This window comes from Pongo abelii, chromosome 4, assembly GCF_028885655.2.
Source record: "Pongo abelii isolate AG06213 chromosome 4, NHGRI_mPonAbe1-v2.0_pri, whole genome shotgun sequence".
Taxonomy (NCBI): domain Eukaryota; kingdom Metazoa; phylum Chordata; class Mammalia; order Primates; family Hominidae; genus Pongo; species Pongo abelii.
The window spans coordinates 188,771,649-188,793,140 of record NC_071989.2 but is presented as its reverse complement, the minus strand read 5'-3'; the positions used below and the strand labels follow the sequence as shown (position 1 = coordinate 188,793,140).

At 40.9% G+C, this 21,492-nt stretch overlaps 1 protein-coding gene across 3 annotated transcripts in view; it reads left to right on the top strand.

The window, feature by feature from the left end:
• The window catches only part of RNF130 (ring finger protein 130), a 157,381-nt gene that overhangs the window by 36,673 nt on the left and 99,216 nt on the right, over nt 1–21,492 (top strand). For all 3 annotated transcript variants that reach the window (XM_054556660.2, XM_002816320.6, XM_054556662.2), the window contains exon 3: nt 21,237–21,487. In XM_054556660.2, coding sequence (XP_054412635.1) covers nt 21,237–21,487 — 251 coding nt within the window. The remainder of the gene's footprint in view (nt 1–21,236; nt 21,488–21,492) is intronic.

Below are 21,492 nucleotides of genomic sequence, written 5' to 3'. Positions count from 1 at the left end.
CCCCATGACCATCCACAAGTTCAGTGACTCACTAAGAGGACTCACAGGACTCACCACATAGTCACACTCACAGTGAGTCACTCTTATTAGGTAATGGTGGGAATCCTCCCCAAACCCATGTTCACAGATGCCACCCAAGGGCCAACATTGTAAGCAGGCCTTTCAAAGGATAGTTCAAACCTGCTATGTTTACTTTTTTCTGTATACTGACAAATTAGACACCTTAGATGAAATGAACAAATTCCTAAAAATATACAGATTGTCAGAATTGACTCGAAAAAATAGCAAATCTGAGTAGACCTATAATAAGTAAGAAATTGAATTGGGGATTAAATATCTTCCCATGAAATTCACTGGTGCAGTCTATCAAATATTTAAAGTAAAAATAATTCTAATCCTTCACAAACTTTCAAAAAATAGAGAACACTTCTCAACTTATTCTGTGGAGCTGGTTTTTACCTTCATATCAAAGCCAAACAAAGAGATCCATGAAAACTATATACCAATATCCCTTACGAACGTAGGCACAAAAATTCTTTTAAAATTATTAGCAAATAGAATCTAGTAACATATAAAATGGATTAGATTCATTACCCCAGGAATGGGATATATGGTTGTTTTTTTTTTTACATCTGAAAATCAATAGAATAAATGAAAAAGCCAACTAACCATTTTTGGTAGGTGCAGAAAAAGCATTTGACAAAATCTCAGTACCCATCATGATTTAAAAAAAAAAAGCATTTAACACATTAGGAAATATCCTCAGCCTGATAAAGGGCATCTATGAAAAAGCCACGGTTAACATCGTATTTGATGGTGAAAGACTAACTGCTTTCTCCCTAAGATCAGGAACAAGCCAAGGATGTCCACTCTCATTACTTGTATTCAACATTATACTTACTCAACATTTTTCTTGTGGTTTTAGCCATTGTAAACAGGGAAGAAAAAAATAAAAGGCATCCAGTTGGGAAAGGCAGAAATAAAATTCATTATTCATAGGTTGTGTATGTAGAAAATCAGATAGAATTTATTAAAAAGCCACTAGATGTAATAAACAAGTCTAGAAAGAATGTAGAATACAAAGTCATTATACAAAAACCAATTGTATTTCTCTTTCTCTCTCTCTTTTTTTTTTTTAAAGGCAGAGTCTCGCTCTGTTACCCAGGCTGGAGTGCAGTGGCATGATCTTGACTCACTGCCATCTCTGCCTCCTGGGTTCAAGTGAAAGTGATTCTCCTGCCTCAGCCTCCCGAGTAGCTGGGATTATAGGCGCACACCACCGTGGTTTCACCACGTTGGCCGGGCTGGTCTCGATCTCCTGACCTCAAGTGACCTGCCCACCTCAGCCTTCCAAAGTGTTGGGATTACAGGCGTGAGCCACTGGGCCTGCCCAAAAGCCATTGTATTTCTATATGCTAGCTATGAATGTTCAAAAAATGAATTAAGAAGAGTTCATTCTCAATAGCCTAAGAACAAAAACTTGTTAAAAAGAAATGTAAGAATTGCACATTGAACCTACAAACATTACTGAGAGAAATTCAAGAAAATCTCAGCCAAGTGTGGTAGCACACACCTGTAATCCCAACACTTTGGGAGGCCAAGGAGGGAGGATCACTGAGCCCAGGAGTTTAAAACCAGCCTGGGCAACATAGGGGGACCCTGTCTCTACAAAAAAATAAAAAATAAAAAAAGTAGCCAGGTGTAGCAGTATTCACCTGTGGTCCCAGCTACTCGGGAGGCTGAGGTGGGAGGATCATTTGAGCCCAGAAGGCAGAGGTTGTGGTGAGCCCAGGTGGTGCTGCTGCATTCTCGCCGGGCAACAGAGCGAGACCATGTCTCAAAAAAAAAAAAAAAAAAATCTGGATAAATGGAGAGACCTTTCATATCCTTTGATTCCATTGTTCAGTATTGTCGGGATGGCAGTTATCTTAAAATGGATATGTAAATTCCTTGTGGTACATACCTATGCAAATCATAGCATGTGTTTTGTATAAATTGATAAGCTGATCCTAAAATTATATGGAAATGCAAAGTACCTAGAACAGCCAAAGCATTTTGGAAAAAGCACAGCATTAGAGGACTTGCACTACTCCGTTTCACAACTTTAGTAATCAAGGCATTGTGGTATTGGTAGAAGGGTAGGCATATAGATCAGTGGATCCAAATTGAGAATCTAGAAAAAAATATCTTTATGGTCAATTGATTTTCAACAAAAGTGCCATGATCATTCAGTGAGGGAAGGACAGTCTTTCAACAACTAGTGCTGAAACAATTGTTATCCACATGCAAATTTAAAAACAGAAGCCGGGCCTGGTGGCTCATGCTGTAATTACAGCACTTGGGGAGGCTAAAGTGGTAGAATCACTTGAGCCCAGGAGGTTGAGGCTGCATTGAGTCATGATCACACCACTGCACTCTAATGTGGGCCACAGAGCAAGATTGTTTCAAGGAAGAAGGAAGGAAGGGAAGGCTTTAGATTATATAAAAATGACTTCACTTGGATATTAGACAAAATGTAAGAGGTAAAACTGTAAACTTTTAGAAGATAATCTGTGATTTTGAACAAGAAGTTCTTGCCTATGACTCCAAAAACACTGTTTATTTAAAAAATTAGATTTTATCAAAATTAAAAACCTTTGTCATTCAAAAGAAACCATTAAAACAATGAAAAGATAAGCCACAAACAAAATATTTTTCAATCATACATCTGATATAGGACTTGCATCCAGAATATATAAAGAACTCCTATAAATCAATAAGATAAACAACCTAGTTTTACAACAGGCAAAGGGTTTAATAATTAGACATTTTATTGATCATTAGACAAATGCAATCAAAACAACAATGCAACCAAAACAATACTATTTCACATCCTCTAGAATGATAATTAAAAAATCATACAGTACCAGTTTTGTTGAGGATGTGGATAAACTAGAATCTTTATGTATTGCGAGTAGAAATGTGAAATAGTACAACCAGTTTGGAAAATAGTTTGGCAATTTATTTAAACATTAAACATAAAAATACCATATGACCCAGCAGTCCCACTCCCAGATATCTAAGAGAGATGAAAGCAATGAAATGTCCACACAAAGACGTACACACAAATGCTCATAGCAGCATTGTTTATTATGGCCAGAAAAGTAGAGACAACGCAATTGTTCATCAACTGGTGAATAAACAAACAAGTTATATGTCCATAAAATTGAATAGAGTTTAGCAATTACAGTTGGCCCTTGAACAGTGAGAAGGTTAGGGAGGGACACTGACCCCCACACAGTCAAAAAGCTACGTATAACTTTTGCCTCCCCCCAAATTTAACTTCTTTTTTTTTTTTTTTTTTTTTTTTTTGAGATGGAGTCTCAACTCTGTCGCCCAGGCTGGAGTGCAGTGGTGCGATCTTGGTTCACTGCAACCTCCGCCTCCTGGGTTCAAGCAATTCTCCTGCCTCAGCTTCCCGAGTAGCTGGGATTACAGGTGCGTGCCACCATGCCCAGCTAATTTTTGTATTTTCACAGAGTTGGAGTTTCGCCATACTGGCCAGGCTGGTCTCAAATGCCTGACCTCAGGTGATCCACCCACCTCAGCCTCCCAAAGTGCTAGGAGTACAGGCGTGAGCCACCATGCCCGGCCCTAAATTTGATTACTAATAGCTTGCTGTTGACCAAAAGCCTCACTGATAACATAGCCGATTAACACATACTTTGTTTGTTATATATGTTATGTGCTGTTATATAAGAAAATGTTATTAAGGAAATCATAAGGAAGAGAAAATATATTTACTTTTTATTAAGTGGAAGTTGGTCACATCACCATAATGGTTTTCGTCCTTCTTCCCATTGAGTAGGCTTAGAGGGTAGGAGGAAGAGGACGGTTGGTCTTGTTATTTCAGGGGTGGCCAAGGAGGAAGAAAATTTGCCTGTAAGCGGATCTGCACAGTTCACCTGGTGGTATTCTCAGCTGTAAATGGAATTAACTCCTGACGCATGGATAGACCTCAAAAGCGTTACGCTAAACGAAAGAAGCCAGACACAAAAGGCTACTATTATATGATTCCATTTATATGAAATGTCTAAGAAAGTCAAACATACAGAGACAGAAAGCACATTAGTGGCTCTGTAGGGTAGAGCTGGGCATGAAGATTAATTGCAGTGAGCATGAGGGAGCTGGCATGTTGGCAAGCATCAGTAATCCCGGCTACATCGGAGACTGAGGCAGGAGCACCCTTGCCCCCAGGAGTTCAAGTCTAAGCCTGGGCAACACAGCAAACCCCCCATCTTTTAATAAACAAAAATAAAACACCAAAAAGGGAACATGTATTTTTAAAAAGGGCTTGAGTGAATTTTCTGGTGGGTGATGGAAATGACCCAAAACTGGATGTGATGATGGTTGCACATCCCTATAATTTTACTCATTGTACACTTACAAAGATGAGTCTTGTAGGATGTAAATTATACCTCATTAAAGCTGTTTTTTAAAAGTATAATGCAAACTAAAGTTCAAAAGCAACACAAATACAAGATTCTTAAAATGAAAAAGGTTTCAGTTGTACGTCCTCAAGTATTCTTACTTGGAGAGACAAAGCAAGTATTCATGAGGTGATCTTTTGTTACTTCTATTCATATTTTGAGTATTCAAGATAGAAATTGAAAGAGCATATAAGGATAGAATGGTATTAAAAAGTGGACAGTGGCTGGGTGTGGTGGCTCACGCCTGTAATCCCAACACTTCAGGAGGCCGAGGTAGGCGGATCACCTGAGGTCAGAAGTTCAAGACCAGCCTGGCCAACATGATGAAACCTCATCTCTACCAAAAATACAAAAATTAGCCGGGCGTGGTGGTACACACCTATAGTCCCAGCTACTTGGGAGGCTGAGGCAGGAGAATTCTTGAACCCAGGAGGCAGAGGTTTCAGTGAGCTGAGATTGTGCCACTGCGCTCTAGCCTAGGCAACAAAGCAAGACCTTGTCTCAAAAAAAAAAAAAAAAAAAAGGTGGATAGTGGCCAGGCATGGTGGCCCACACCTGTAATCTCAGCACTTTAGGAGGCCTAAGCAGGGTATAGCTTGAGTCCAGGAGTTCTAGGTCAGCCTGTTCTAGACATAACAAAACCCCGTCTCTACTAAAAATACAAAAATTAGCCGGGCGTGGTAGCGCTCACCTGAAGTCCCAGCTACGTTGGACTACATGGATGTATTGTTCACAAAAGCAATGGAAGTAAACCCATTTGTTTAAAAAAATTCTGCAATATAATATTGCTTTTATTTTTAAGATTAGTAAAAATGCCATTTTGTTTGGGAATTTGTGAATTATCTGCAAACTACTCATCTTAGTGTGTGAAAAGATTCTTGGTTCTTGGTTAGAGCTTTTATCCTTTTTCTTTGAGCCGTTTCTGTTTTCCCTTTGAACTTCTAGGCTGTTGCCCATTGTGTCCTGTTTTCCAGACAGAATAAATTCTTGGTTTCATTCTGTTCTCAGTGGAGATGCTGCCTGTCACATATTCATCACCTTAGAAAAACATTATTGAAATACTTCATCCAATTTATAGATCACTATCTGTTTCCATAGCTGTCTCAGTTTCTTCTGGTTGTTCATCTTCCAAAATCATATTTAATAATTTATCACAGATTTTAATTTTTGATGACATTCTCAATCATTTTTAGTTATAGAAGAAAAAATAAGTTTTAGTTGGATGATACAGTACCTCTAAAATAGAGAAAAGAATTTGGCATAAATGTCAAACAGTCACAAGATTGGGATTTGAATCTTAGACCAAGTTGGTTATCAGCCTTGTGAGTTCGGGTAACCGAGTCCTTAAACTGGCATCCTCGCCTACCTAAAAGAGGGTGATTGCAAAATTTATTGAGCTAACAAACTGTAATGTATAACAGTTGTACAATTTTTCTTGTGCCTGGAATAAGCAGTAGCTTTTATAAAATTATGAAATCAATTATTTCTTTCATTTTGAGATTGGCACTTTAAAAAAATTTCTAAGTATACTTTTTCTTCATTCTCCTGGTGTTTTTCCATATAACTTAATTGTTTAAAATATATCTAGCACAAAAAAATAGTTAATCAACAGGTATTGATTTATGCCCGCTATGTGCCAGGCATTCTGTGATGGACACTTGGGGATTTGTGGAAGGATGTGCAAGTGAGTGTCTGCCAGGAACTCTTCCTCCCTTAGGGAAGCACACATGCATGAAGTCATTGGGGAACCACTCAGTGCTTAACTTTGCATACCTACGTAGCGGGATCAGCCGTAGTATTATTATGAAAGGGTTCTGACCCAGGTCTGGAAGACTTCATATAGGAGGCATTCATTGTGCTAGGCCGTAAATAATTAGGATTACTTAGGATTTGACCAGAAAGAGAAAATACTTTCAGTAGGGGAACCACATGAATCAAAAATCTGGTTAGAGTAGAGGGAGTCTGAAGGAAGTGTAGAAAATCAGGTAACTGCAAGTAGAGAAATTTGGATTCTATATGCTAATTGTTTTTTGAACTCTTGTTAGAGTTCCAAACATGAACAAGACACACATGGTGCCTCTTTCCATGGAGTTATAACAAGCAGAGAAGATGAACATTGAGTACGAAGTCATGACTGTGGGAAGTGACTTAGGTCCAAGGGGTCAGAGAGGAATGCCTTGAGGAAACGGCATCTGAGTTGGAGTTGAGAAGAGTATTCTAGGCCAAAGGCCCCTCGTAAGTGAAGGATCTGAGGTGGGGAAAAGCAAAACAAAAGGAATTTTAAGTACAGGAAGAAAACAGCACAGCTCAACATGGTGGATAGGGTAATAGTAAATTCAGTTCAGAGCAGAAGTGTGCCTAAAGCAAGGACTGTCGCTTAGTAACACAGGAGGATTTGAAAGAAGGGAGGTGTGGTCTCGATGAGGTTGATGCAGCCTAAGCTGTGCTTTCCAACGCTGCACTAGGGTGTGCAGTCTCACACCTGCAGCAGCCACAGAGCCGGGCAGCCAGAGCCCCGCTGAGTGATGGCAGCTGTCTCAAGCAGCTAGCAGGGTTCCTAGCTTCTTCTCTGCCATCTAATTGGGACCAGGAAAACCAGCAGGAAGCATTGGATGGGAGTGTGGAGGGAACCAGTGGTGGCAACAGAAGCCCCACAGGTGAAGTGTGGAGAGGAAGAGTGGAGCAGGAAGGCATGTGTCCTGGCTGCTAGGGTTCTTAATGGAGTCCATGCTCAGGGTGAGAGGGACAGTGGTTATAGAAAGGTCCCATTTCAGTCCAGCGAGCTGCACTAGCTGAAAGCCTGTCCTGAGAATGGGGTGAGAAGTTCAGGTTAAGTAGCACAGAGAACACACACACACCATCAGAAGCTTCTCTGGGTCTCGTCTTTTCACCCAGGCATTCACGGTAAATCTCCAGAATTATGATCCTCTTCTGACTTTTGTATGCCATACCCATAGCTCTCTGCCTTTCTGTTTCTGCTTATACTCAGAGAAAGTCATTCTACACTGGCAACTCCTTGCTTTCCAGGCTCATCAATGTGTTACTCAGTTCCCTTCCTCCACAGATAACCCTTCTCACCCTGTAGGGCAGTGCTGTCTACAGAAATTCAAGAACTCTTGTGTCAGAATCACATAAGGTAATTGGAAAGACACTGATTCCAGGATCCTCCCCTCACCCCACCCCAGACAGTCTCAAGGGATGGACCCAGAGACCCGTGCTTTCACCCTGTCCTGCTTATGTGCCAGTTTTGCCCTCCCTTCATTGTAGGGCAGAAGCAGTGGTTTGGCAGCTCTCTGTGCTGTGCATTTCAATATGAACTAGTAAGAACTGGTAAAAGTCGAAAGGAGAGAAACCTGGATCATTGCCCTTACTGAGTTTATAGTCCAAGGCTCCTGCAGTCTTCAGAGCCCTCTCTGTACCTCCATGACAGTAGTGTCCTTTTCCTTTCATGTTGTCATTCTTTGCATACTTGACTGGCAGTAAGGAAAAGCCCAGAGTTTCATGAAGTTAAAGTTTGTGTCATGTCTTTCGGTTCTCTGCAGTGGTCAGCAAAATGCCCTGAACAAAATAAATATGGGTTGCACTGAAATGATTTTATTAAGTTATTTAGTTTGGTTGTTAAGCTTTCTTTTCATTTAAGGCTGTGTTTTATACCTAATTTTAAAATTCCACATTGGAATATAAGTATTCCCTATATACTGTATGTACTAATACAAGTGTAAGTATTTTGTTTTCTTGCCTTGTCAACCAAGAGCTTGGTCCTGTTCATTCTAAAGCATGCCCTTCACCTGGTGACTGAAGGACGTCTGTTCCAGTGCCCTGTCCATGACGTCATTGACAGGAAAGGCTACTCATTGTGTGGTTTCACTTGTTACCTCTGGTTAGCAGAGTGAGTTCTTTGTCATGTAGTTAGCGGATCTGTGGTAGTATGAAGGGGAAGTTATGGGTTCTTGGATAGTTTACAATAATGCATACTTGTCTGAAAATTATGGATTTATTTTCCTGGTTTTTAAAGATTTATATAGATTTTACTGTTATTATTTAATCATCTTAAGTTGTGTTAAATCACTGTCTGATAGAATTAGCTGTAGTTTTATCTGTATGTCTGTAAGAATTTTGTGGACATTCTTTCCATTGTTGAAAGGAAGATGAAGTAATTTAGATAAACATGTAACCAAATAATAATGTTGCTTTTTAATCTTTTTATCAATCAGCAATATCAGATGCTTCTTACTGGGGTTTTTTTTTTTGATGGTTGAACAAAATTAGTTGAATGGCTCTTCACCTTTTTTCCATCATATTCTCTTAAAAACGTATTTAGCTCTATATTTATTATCTAGCACTGAATAGAAAAATGTCACACTTTGTAAAATATAGAAAATTCACTGTGAATACAAAAAATACTTTATGAAAACAAGTAAAAAGAAATCACAAACACATTGTAGAATACCTTTGCATATCAGTAATTTGGGTCACTTAACGTAAATCTATTTTCTTTATTCTAAATGCCTATCAAGAAAATGAGTAATGTAAGTATACTATTGTTTTACCATTTAAAGTTTTTTAGCTTCTAATTGAATATGGATTTAACTACCTCAGAAAAGATGGAGCTTGGAGTTGAAGTGTACTGCTGTGGCAGGAAGTAAGGGTTTAAATTGCATTTATATTTTTGCCTGAGTTTGCACATGCTTCTACTGTATCTTCCATCTGGTTCATACATTTTTTAAAAAAAATTCATAATTATCAGAATCTAAAACTGAAACACTTAAGCAGTAGCTTTTAAAAAATAAAAATAGCCTTTAAAAAAATAAATGCAATGGTTCCACTTTAAAACTTTCATAAGCTCTTAATTTTCTTTTTTCTTTAAATCTGAAGTGGAACTGGAGAGTGCCTCCACCAGCAGATACATGAGACTGTCCTCTAGCCTTCCTTGCAGTCTGCGTGTCCCAAGTGGGTTGTTTGAAGTTGTCACTTGATTTACTTTTTGTCTTTTCTGTGCTTCTCTTTCCTCACTGGCAGCAGAAGAGGAGGAAGGTAAAATCATATAAAGGATCTACATGGGTTTGAAATACTGTTTTAGAGATCCTGTTCCAGGATGGAGGATGTTCTTAACTGATAGCAGTTCATATGATGATGGACCTGACCTTGGAGTTAGGATCTCAAGAGTTGGTCTCACTGGCACAGCTGCTAAGGAGGATCATGCAGCCTTAGGCTGTAGGTGTTACAGGTCTGGGTGAGGATCTCTACCCCGCACTGATGCTTACAGTGCTTCTCGATTCAGGATGGAAGTGGAGGACAAGGCAAGGGGTATTTTGGGACAGTTCTTTTGCTCTGCAGGTCTGTCTTTTGTATTACAGAGTGTTTCACCTCCCAGGCATGTGCCTGCTAAATGCTGGTGGCACACCTCGATGCCTGTGACAGCATAGAGACCCCTCCCACAGGGTTTCCAGACACCCCCGGGAGAGCTTTACTGCCCTTGTTGAGACCCACTGTCAGATGCTTAAGTTTGAGGAGCGTTTAGAGGAAGAATGAAAAGGGGCCCCTCATTCGTGAAGGGAGTGGGAATGGCAAAACTCATGAAAAAATGGAAGGCTTTTATATTTGCCTACATACTAACAGTTCTGCTGTTCTTTATTTCTTTCTGAATTTCCAAGTTTCCGTTTGGTGTCATTTCCCGTTTTTTAAATCATTTCATGCAGCACAGATCTCCCGATGATGAATTCTCTCAACATTTATTTATCTGAAAGTGTCTTTTTTTGCCATCATTTTTCAAAGACAGGTATAAATTTTTGTGTTGACAGAATTTTCCTTTCAGCACTTTAAAGGTGTTGTTTGTTGTTTTCTGGCTTACGTTTTTTCTGATGAGAAGTTGTTCCCTTTTATATAATGAATCTTTAAAAAAAAAACTTTACTTTTTAGAACAGTTTTACATTTATGGAAAAATTGTGAAGATAGTACAAAGAATGTCTGCAAACCCTGTACCCAGTTTCCCCTCTTAGGTACCATGTAACATGTTGATTTGTTGTACCACAGTGAACTAATGTTGATACATAATTATTAACCAAAGTCTATTTATTCATATTTCCTTAGTTTTCACCTAGTTTTTTTTCTGTTCTAGGATCCCACCCAGGACACCACATTACATTTAGTCATCATGATCCATTAGTTTCCTCTTGGCTGTGATACTTTTTCAGACTTCCCTTGTTTTTGATGACCTCGACAGCTTTGAGGACTGCTGGCCCAGCGTGTTGTAGAGTGTCCTTCAACTGGGACATGTTTGATAGTTTTCTTATAATTAGGCTAGGGATATGCATTTTTGGAAGGAAGACCACAGGGATTTGTAAAGTACCATTAGCATGCATCCTGTCATACCAAGTTTATGTGCTGTCAGTGTGAAGTATCACTGGTGATGTTGACTTTGGTCACCTGGCTGAGGTAGTGTCTGTCAGGGTCTCCACTGTGAAGTTAACTCCTTTTTCCCCCTTGCATACGATAACTTTTGACATCACTGTGCACAGCCCACACTTAATAAGTGGGGATTTATGCTCCATCTCCCTTCGGGTGGAGTATCTACATAATTATTTGGAATTTTTCTGCATGGGTGATTTGCCTCTGCTCCATTTATTAATTTATTCAGTCATTTATTTATATCAGTATGGACCCATGGGTATTTATTTTACACTCTGGATTATAATACAGTACAACTCTGTTACTCAAATTATCCCACCTTTGGCCACTGGGGATTCTTTGTGTTGGCTCCTGTGTCTTTGATATGCCTCAATTGTTGTGGGTGTTGGATTTTTGTTTTTTTGTTTTGGTCTGGTTTAGTTTTTGAGCACTTTCTTACTTTCTGGTGCTGTAAGATGTGCCAGGCTCCTTTTGCATATATTTTCTGCCCCTTGAGCTTTATTGAACTTCATCAGCAATGACACATCAGTCCTAGAATCAGCCGTTTCTCCAAGGAACCCTGGTTTCTGTTTATTGGAGAGTGGTATTAAAAACCAAGATCCGGGCATTAGATGTGATGTTACTGCCGAGATGCCTGTTGCTTCTGGGCCTTCTTAGCTGACAGAACAAGGAAATACATGCGTGTATCCTAACTCCTGCATATATACATATCTATAAATATTTCTATCTGTAATCATCTGCATTGATATTAAGCTAACAATGAGTTCATAGTTATGTCTCCAATTCTAGTACATTGCCACATGGATCATTGTAGCTCTCTCTCTTTTCTTATCACTAAACTCCCACTCCTAAATGAAAAACCTGGCACTCGCCATCCTACATCTATTTACTTAATTATTCAGCTCACTGAACTCTCAGATTTATAAATTCTTTAATGTAAATAACAGATTTGAAGGTCTTTTAGAGTTCTGGTGCTTGGCGTGAAAGCTTCTGTAGCCCACTTCCCTCCCAACCTGAATCTGCCTTGGTTAGAATGCCGAACTGTCTACTTAATGTTTCTTTTCCCACCCATTTAAAATTCTTTTATCAAAAACTTGTAAGAAAGCATAAATATAAGCATCTTACTTGAAAGGGGCACAAAACTAGGGAGGTGAAATCTTGAAACATAGATAAGAGGAGTATTCATTAAGTCAGCCTGCAAATGGGTTGTTTAAAACTAGTATAGCAAAGGTTTGTGGAGACGTGGCTTAAGTAACAGTTCAAGTGGAGAAGGAGAATGCCTGAGAACCTTCAGTCACGTGAGCTCCGTGTGCACTGATGTGTGCCGTGGCTTCAAAACATTATATTGGAATCTTAGGCTGTATCCCTGTGGACATAATCAGATGTAGGGAGATGTTAGTGTCATGCTACTCTTGATACTGAAAGCATTGTATTTGTAGTTCACATTTACATAAGTGAAGACACTGGAAAACTGATGTCCAGAAAAGAATAAGATAGGAAAGCTGTGTACACAGGGTCTTATGAAGCATAATTTAGAATTTCAGCATCAGAATGAATAACGTAAGTAGCTGTTTCAACTGATTGAATAAAATAGGAACCATGAATCTATACTGATTTAAAAAGTAAAAGTAAACTGAAGGTTTCGTGAGGATGGAATATTTACCTAGCCTCAAAGCACCTCCCCACAGGATACATACTAATTACAAAGGGAAAAGAGGAGCTTCACGGTGCACATGCCTGGAGGACATCACCTTTACCAAATTATCAAAGTGAACTTTATCAGTAATGGCAAATAAAAAAAGCTGTCGGCCGCCTGGTGGTGTACACTGAAAAGAGCGCAGCCTCACCTCCGTGTTGTTACTGCCAGCGGCACCCTACCTGAATGTAGCCACAGGGAAATACCTTTGACAGATCAACTGGGCCGAATGTAGTCTTCAAAAGTGCCAAGGTCACAAACACCAAGAAAGACCGAGGGACAGTTGCAGACTGACAGAGATGGCTATGACATGATGACTGAGTGCAGCATGTGACTCGGACCTGGGCTGCTGTAAAGGACGTTATTGGGAAAGTTGCAGAAGCTTGGATGGACTTTGGGATTGGATGACAGTGACACATCAGTGTTAAGCTCCTTATTTGGGGGTTGGATTATGTTTATAAATTTTGTTTGTAGGAAAATACCAAATATTCGGGGGTGATGAGGCATCATGCCAGGAACTTAGTCTTGAATGGTTCTAGGTTTTTAAAAAAAGTTTTTATATGATATTTCCAATTTTTCTGTAAGTTTTAGATTCTTTAAAAAATTATTTTTGTTTTTTTTTTTAAGTAAATGATTTGGGACTCTAGAATTAGTATGGAAAAAAGACTGAAGTGGGGACCCAGGGAGGCTGTCTTTGCACATTTTAAGAATTGTTATCTTGAAGAATTCTCATTGGTTCTGGGATGCGCAACTTAAAGTGGGAATGTTTCTTATATTCCGTGACATCTTAGAATTTCTTGACAGATTTTTTTCTTCATGATACATAATGATGTACCTTGTGGTTGATGGTATTTTATACATCAATAAATGAAAAACAGGTTTATTCAGTGGTGTTTTTCCAGAGGAGAGAACCACGAGCCACAAACAGATGTTTAGAAATTTAGATTTTGGCTGGGCGCAGTGGCTCACGCCTGTAATCCCAGCACTTTGGGAGGCTGAGGTGGGCGGATCACGAGGTCAGGTGATCAAGACCATCCTATCAGGTGATTGAGACCATCCTGGCCAACATGGTGAAACCCCGTCTCTACTAAAAATACAAAAAAATTAGCCGGGTTTGGTGGTGCGCGTCTGCCATCGCAGCTACTTGGAAGGCTGAGGCAGTAGAATCACTTGAACCTGGGAGGCAGAGATTGCAGTGAGTCGAGATTGTGCCGCTGCACTCCAGCCTGGCGACAGAGTGAGACTCCGTCTCAAAAGAAAAAAAAAAAAGATTTTAAGGAAGGAAGACCTAATACTTAAATCCCGGTGACCTGTGGATAGAACTGCTCAGTTGAGAGGATTAGTGATTTGTAGGAGTTCCTGTATTGTGTTGAAAGTTGGCAACACCTGGAAACTCTTAACTGAGAGTCTGTGGCTCTCCACTGATTGGTGGCTAGTCCTCTTCAGTGCCCACCCCCCTTCTGCCTCTGTGTGAAGGAAGAAAGCTTTCTGTTCTGGGCGGGTCCTTGCTCCTGCCCCCTTTTCTTTCTCTTGACATACAGTCAAGAGATAGCATAAGAAGAAAAGCTGACATTCAAGTGCTGTACTGTGGCCCCTTGGCCCTACTTGTATGTGATTGAAGAACTTCCTGTTCAAGGAAGAAAGAAAAGAAGACCCTTGGCTTTTGGTGACAAGCTGTAGCCCAGTGTCCTCAGGAATTATCAGTGAGTGACTACCACTCAGTGGCTTAAACATTCAGCTTCCTGGCAGCCGCATGGCAGGAGGTTCAGGTTCAAGCATTCGCAAAATTACAAGTTGGTCATTGCTGTGCATCTGTGGGTGCTGAGGGATATGTTGTGGTGGTGTACAGCACGTCCAAACCAGTCACTTCCACGTGGGGAGACTTCACTTTCAGTTTTGTGCAGCAGACCGTGTTCTTCCTCTCCATAGTCATGTGCTTCCCCGCCTGTCACTGCTCCCCGTTCATCAGTGGTCCTGCCACCATCCTGGGCAACTTCAGAATCCACCTGGAAAGTGAACACCTAACCTAAAATTCCTTCCACAGGCCCTTCAGTCATTCCCTTCTCCAGGAGCCTGGTCCCATAGCTGCTCCCTGGGCCTCCTCATCTCCCAGAATTGTTACATCTCAAGTTGCAAACTCCTGTGTCCTGTGCCCTGACCAGTGCCTCTTCCCTTTCTCCCCTCTCTTCCTGTCATTTAGTTTTGTTGAAGCTTCCAGTTCCCTGGACCCTTTCTTAGTTTTCTCCCAGTTTCCCTCCTGGCTTCACCTCTCCGTCCTGCCCAGATTGCATGAACCACTATTGCAGTCACTTTGCCCAACAGTTTCACTGGGTCTGAGAGTGTTCACCGTTCCATGACTCAGTTACCCTCAGGGCCATTTGGCTCCCCAGTGCTTGAGTGTCCAGTGAAAGAGTTTGGACTTTATTTTTTTGACAGAAGGGATACATCAAAGGCTTTTGAAAGCAGAGTGACAGAGCAGATCTATATTTTAGGAAAACTACTGACAAGTCTCAGCAGGAAATCTATAATTGATACAACCTCCATCTGTCAGAATTATTGCTATATTCATTTCATAAAAGAATGTAGAATGTATCTGTTTTTCCCCCTTGAGTTCTGTAAGGGATCAGTGAAGAGAAAGATGAGGATTGGGTTTGAAGAACTGAAAGTATTGTGTATGAACATTTGAGAAGGACTTTCATTAAGTCAGTGGAGTGAGATGAGAAGTCTTGGGATCAGGAGCCAGCAGTCTCCCTGACACACAGGCAGCCAGGGCTCTGCCCCATGTGCAGCTTGACCCTGAATACACCTAACTGTTGCCTCAGCAGCAGTCCTTCTGGAACTTCAAAGTGATTTTTTTTTTTTTTTTTTTTTTTTGAGACAGAGTCTCGCTCTGTCGCCCAGGCTGGAGTGCAGTGGCGTGATCTCGGCTCACTGCAAGCTCCGCCTCGTGAGTTCTTGCCATTCTCCTGCCTCAGCCTCCTGAGTAGCTGGGACTACAGGCGCCCACCACCACGCCTGGCTAATTTTTTGTATTTTTAGTAGAGATGGGGTTTCACCGTGTTAATCAGGATGGTTTTGATCTTCTGGCCTCATGATCCACCTGCCTCAGCCTCCCAAAGTGCTGGGATTACGGGCGTGAGCCACCCCGCCCGGCCTCAAAGTGATTTTAATCTTTTTCACTTAAAGTATATGGTGTTCTGCTTTAGGTATAATAGGTTCTATAGGAATAACTAATGCCACTGTGAGTAACCAATAGTAAAAATGCTTATGGTAAAGCCACCTCTCTCCTCTTGCAGCCTGGTCCCTCAGACAGCTCATTTGTTCTCTTCCTGGATCTTCCTTTATTGGCTGCTCAGCTACACTGGGCTTGCCCTGAGGTTTACTCCCAGGAGGAGTGGAGGGAAGCCAAGGGGGTGAGGGCATAGATTTCAGACTCTTCCCAGCTGGGTAGACTCCCTTTCTGAACTAAAGCACAAATTCTTTCATAGCTGGCAGGATTGTGTTGGTCAGCAGATCCCGGGGCATTTTCTGAGCAATGGGCAGGGGGCGAAGAGAGAATGGGCATCCAAAAATCTGTGGTAGGGGCCTTTTGATTTTCTTCCCACAACGTTTTCTTTTGCTTTCTGTGAGTAATAATAATACAAGTAGGATTAGCTCATCATATGGTTTGGCTCTGTGTCCCCACCCAAATCTCACCTTGAATTGCAATCCCTATAATCCCCACATGTCAAGGGTGGGACCAGGTGGAGGTAATTGAATCATGGCTAGTGAGTGAGTCTCACGAGATCTGATGGTTTTATGAGATCTGATGGTTTTATGAGATCTGATGGTTTTATGAGCATCTGGCATTTCCCCAACTTGCACTCGTTCTCTCTCCTGCTGCCCTGTGAAGAGGTGCCTTCCGCCATGATTGTAAGTTTCCTGAGGCTTCCCTAGCCATGTGGAACTGTGTGTCAATTAAACCTCTTTTCTTTTTTTCTTTTTTTTTTTTTGAGATGGAGTCTCACTCTTGTTTCCCAGGCTGGAGTGCAGTGGCACAATCTCGGCTCACTGAAACCTCCACCGCCCTGGTTCAAGCAATTCTCCTGCCTCAGCCTCCCGAGTAGCTGGGATTACAGGCGCCTGCCACCACACCCGGCTAATTTTTGTATTTTCAGTAGAGATGGGGTTTCGCCATATTGGCTAGGCTGGTCTCGAACTCCTGACCTCAGGTGATCCACCGCCTTGGTCTCCCAAAGTGCTGAGATTACAGGTGTGAACCACCACGCCCAGCCTAAACCTCTTTTCTTTCTCAATTACCCAGTCTCAGGTATTTATTTGTAACAGTGTGAGAACGGACTAATACAGCTCATGACGCTGCAGCAGTTACTGAACATCTGCTGTGAAGCCTGCAGGTAGTTTCTCATTTTTTGAAAGAAGAAACTGAAGTTCAAAGAGGTTAAGTACCATGCTGGGATTTGAACCTAGAGCCTCCGATTCCAGAGCCCAAAGGAGCTTATTTCTGAGGTTCGTTCTGTTGGCCTCTCAAAACTGATTTTGTAGTCAAGATTATAGCAGTATTACCATATTTTCCCACTTTTTTTCCTCATTAAAAAATAGAATTGATGGGGATGGGGGGCTCTTTTCTTTTTTTTTTTCCAGAAAAACTGCCCACCCAGCATTTCTGTTTTTTTAATGGGAAACAAAGTTAAGTAGAAAATGTTGTTAATGCCTTTGATTATAGAATCAGTTTACAAAATGTAGAAGAAACCACAGCATTAGGGAATTAGAATTTTACAAATACCATTGTCGTAACAGATTCAGGCAAACACCAGTGGATATTGAGAGCATTGAGTGAAAGGTTTTTGGGGAACTGGCTAGTCACACAATCTGGAAGTATCAGCCTACAGATTGCTTATTAATTAAGAGGAAAACATTTATTTACAGTGAGGAAACCTGGCAGATACCAAAATAACCAAGTCATAAAATTTGCCACCAAACATAAAGGTACAACCCGGCCTGCACTTCCTGATGTGATGAGCTGAGACACACCATCACTTTGTGGTATTCTTACTAGAAATATTTAATTTGGAGATCTAATCATTAGGAAACAATCAAATCCAGATTGAGGGGCATGGTCAGAACATCTGGATTGGACTCTTTAAAAAGGTCAGTGTTGTGATCAGTGGACCGGAAGTGACTGAGGAACTATTCTAGATCAAAGGAGACTAATGAGACGTGATGCCGACAGCCCTGATTGAATCCTGGACACAAAACTAAACAAGTTAAACAACTATTAAAGTCATCACCACAGATACCTGAAAATGGACCATCTATTAAAGAAAACAGGTTAAATCTCTTGAGGATAAGTAAATGAGTTGTGGCCACGTAGCTAGCCTTGTTCTCAGGAGGGACCGTGAAAGTATTTAAGAATACAGTGTCATGTGTTTGCAGTTCACTCTTAATTGGTTCAGCAAAAATAAATAATATAGAAAGGACAAAATGTTGACAAATCTAAATAAAAGGCCTATGAGTGTTCTCACAGTATTGGAACTGCTCTGTGGGTTTGAAGATTCTCAGGATGAAAGTGGAAAGAATAGAATTGTTTATTAAAGTAGCCAAACTCAAGCAGTGGAAGCAGAAGTTCCCATTAAAGAATGACAGTGGGGGAAGTTTCTCAAGAAAATAGTTGGAAGCAGGGATCACAGATGGGCTTTTACTGGATTGCCATCTCTGACAGTTAGTGCTGGTGGCCAGACGTGTGGAAGTACATGGGAGCACGGCCACCATGACTTACTAGCAGTGTTTGCCCAGGGCCTGGGACGTGGGAGTGGTGGGGCATGTCCCAAATGTGCTTTGATATTTACAGCGTTACAGTCTAATTATTCTTCGCTCTTATCAGTCACTGCCTACTCTGACTGGTCCTTTATTCTGAAGCCTACATTTCCTTTGGCGTGTGTATCCCTCCTGAAGCTGGGCCAGAGCTCCTCAGATCTTTAAAAGTCAAGTGTCTGAGGCAGCTTTAGGTCAGGGTCTTTGAGCCCTATCAGGCTTTAGGGGTGGAGTATGGGGAGAAGGCCCTTTCTCCTAGGAGGGGACTCCTATATAACTTTCGCCAGATTCTGTACAAGATTTAAGACCTAAAACTCCAGTCCTTTGCAAGTTGGTGGCGGGCTTTCGTTCTGCTGTCCTCCTGCCCGATCGGCAGGGTCGGGCTCCTCTGCCTGGCTCTTCTCTGTGCTGGTGTAATGACGTCACCGCGAGCGGCTTCTCTCCCTAGTCCGAAAGGCTCCCCTTTGCTCCTGAGGGCGTGTGGATTTTTGCATCAAGAGCAGGTAATTTTCTACTCTCTTTAAGAGGTGAAAGGAGCCTGATCATAGTATGTGCTCAATAAATATTGTTGAATGGATGGTTGAAATAATTATACACTTCTTTTCCCAAACAGCTTTCCCGTTGAAATTAGTTGGTGTTCTTATGTAGTGTTCTTTGAATAGAACTACATGGATTGGTTTCCTTGGCTACCTGTTCAGCTTTCCCTACTCCTTTTCCAGCTTGAGTCTTCAAGAGGGAGCCTCAACTGATTTCTAAAACCGTTTGTATCTGGTGTGATTATAAAGCAATGAGACTGATTGTCATATGTCGTTTGTGGGATCCGTCTCAGTTACTTTATAGCCATACCTGGTATCTTATACCACAGATTATGGGCCGTTGAACAACATTTTAAGAGATTTCTAAAGGGAAATTTAAAGTGGTTTAGCATTATTTTGTGATTGTCTCTAACTTACTGATCACAACTCTTATTTTAGAAAGGTAATTAGATATTAATTAGATGTTTATTGCTTGCTTTAATTTTATAGTTTTTTTGTGGATTTTTAATCGGTATTCTGATAAACTGCTATTCTAATAAAGTAGCTATAACAATTTTGAGTAAGGTAGTAAAAAGGTATATGTTCCATTGGGTTACATTTTCCATAAAACTCCTTTTACTGTTGTATTTCTCTTCTTTTTTTTGAGGCTCTTGCTTTGTCACCCAGGCTGGCGTGCAGTGGCATGATCTCAGCTCACTGCAGCCTCAACTTCCTGGACTCCAGTGATCCTCCCACCTCAGCCTCCTGAGTATCTGGGACCACAGACACGTGCCACCATGCCTGGCTAATTTTCCTGTTTTTGTGAGAGACAGGGTTTCACCATGTTGCCCAGGCTGTTCTTGGACTCCTGAGCTCAAGCAGTCCACCTGCCCTGGCCTCCCAAAGTGCTGGGATTATAGGCATGAGCTACCACGCCCAGCCCTGTTGAATTTCTTTTCAGTTGCGTGTAGTCTTTTGTGAGTGCATGTAACACACAGATGGTTTTTTTAGCTAAATACGGTAAATGAAACATGTAAAACCAAATATTTCAATGTGTTATTCATTGAAGAAGGATTGAAAAGGACAAGTTTTGGGGACTTCTGCTTGATTGTTTTGTTGGTTTACATTGATATGTACAAACCTTATTCAAATTCAAATAAGTGATTATAATTTTCTCTTTCCCAAAATAAAATATTTATTTCCCTTCTAATGACCTCTAGTCTCTCTCAGGGGCTCTCTGGAGAAGGCAAATGTAGAAACTACATGTTGCCACCGGCAGCTTCAGCTTATGAAAGGACAATTGCTGATAGATTGATAGAAGTTTCTCTGTTTCCTTAAAAGACAGTGGGAAGTTATTTCCTTTGTGGAGGAGGAAAGGGATAGCAGTTTCCTGCTGTCCATAGGAAGAGGTATTCAATTCCTTTAATGTTACTACTTCTGGAAATTATGTAGGGGAAAGGTCTAGGTAACTATAAGGCAACTTCAGACTGTCCTCGTAACTAACTTGCATAGCCTGTGACTGTGGGCAGACCTCTGGACAACTGTTAGAGGCTGGAGATATTTAGATGCCAAACTAGTCCAGAATGTTGAAGCCTGGACCTGTCTGTGGAACGTTTGATTTTCAGAAGAGTTCTGGGGTAAACTAGCAAGGAGCCTCAACTCCACTCAAGTCTGGACATAAGACCCAAGTTAGTTTCAGATGTCACTAATAAAAGTTAGCACCATTTGGCACTTTGTAGCTCTGTTGCCAGCTGTGTGTCCCTTGTCTCAGTGAGATTAGAAAGCTTGGTATCCTGTACTTGTTTTTGTTCCTGGCACTAGTTCTACAGACAGTGGGTGCTCCATGAATGTTCCTAGATTAGTGCAAGAAGTACCAATTTATGCTATAAAAACAGCACTTTACTCCATTTCTTAAGGAATTAAGACTTTCTGAAGATCATTTTAAAATAGAAAAGGTTTTACAGTGTAAATCTACCATGATGTTGATACACTTCTCTTTTGCAGTATAATGTTATGTTGCTGTCTGTTGTCACATCTGGCTGGTTTAATAATCTTTTTTTTTTAAATGTAGTTGTCAGACAAGTTAATATGTTTCTTAACACTGCAATCGTTCTATGCCTTATGTCTGTTTAAGTCTTAAGTACCACACAACAAATTACATGTTCCTACTTGGTGCCAGCATACCCGGCTGCATCTTCATTTCAGTTGAGAAGTGGAGTTTGCATACCCTCTCCATTACCAAACATGACAGTAGTTACCTAAGTAGCGTGTTGATGCGTTTGATGTTTCTGTGAGTTTCAAGTGTCACTTGGGTGATATATTTATTTTATATTACAGGCACTGGAGATATTATTGCTGTCATGATAACGGAATTGAGGGGTAAGGATATTTTGAGTTATCTGGAGAAAAACATCTCTGTACAAATGACAATAGCTGTTGGAACTCGAATGCCACCGAAGAACTTCAGCCGTGGCTCTCTAGTCTTCGTGTCAATATCCTTTATTGTTTTGATGATTATTTCTTCAGCATGGCTCATATTCTACTTCATTCAGAAGATCAGGTACACAAATGCACGCGACAGGAACCAGGTGAG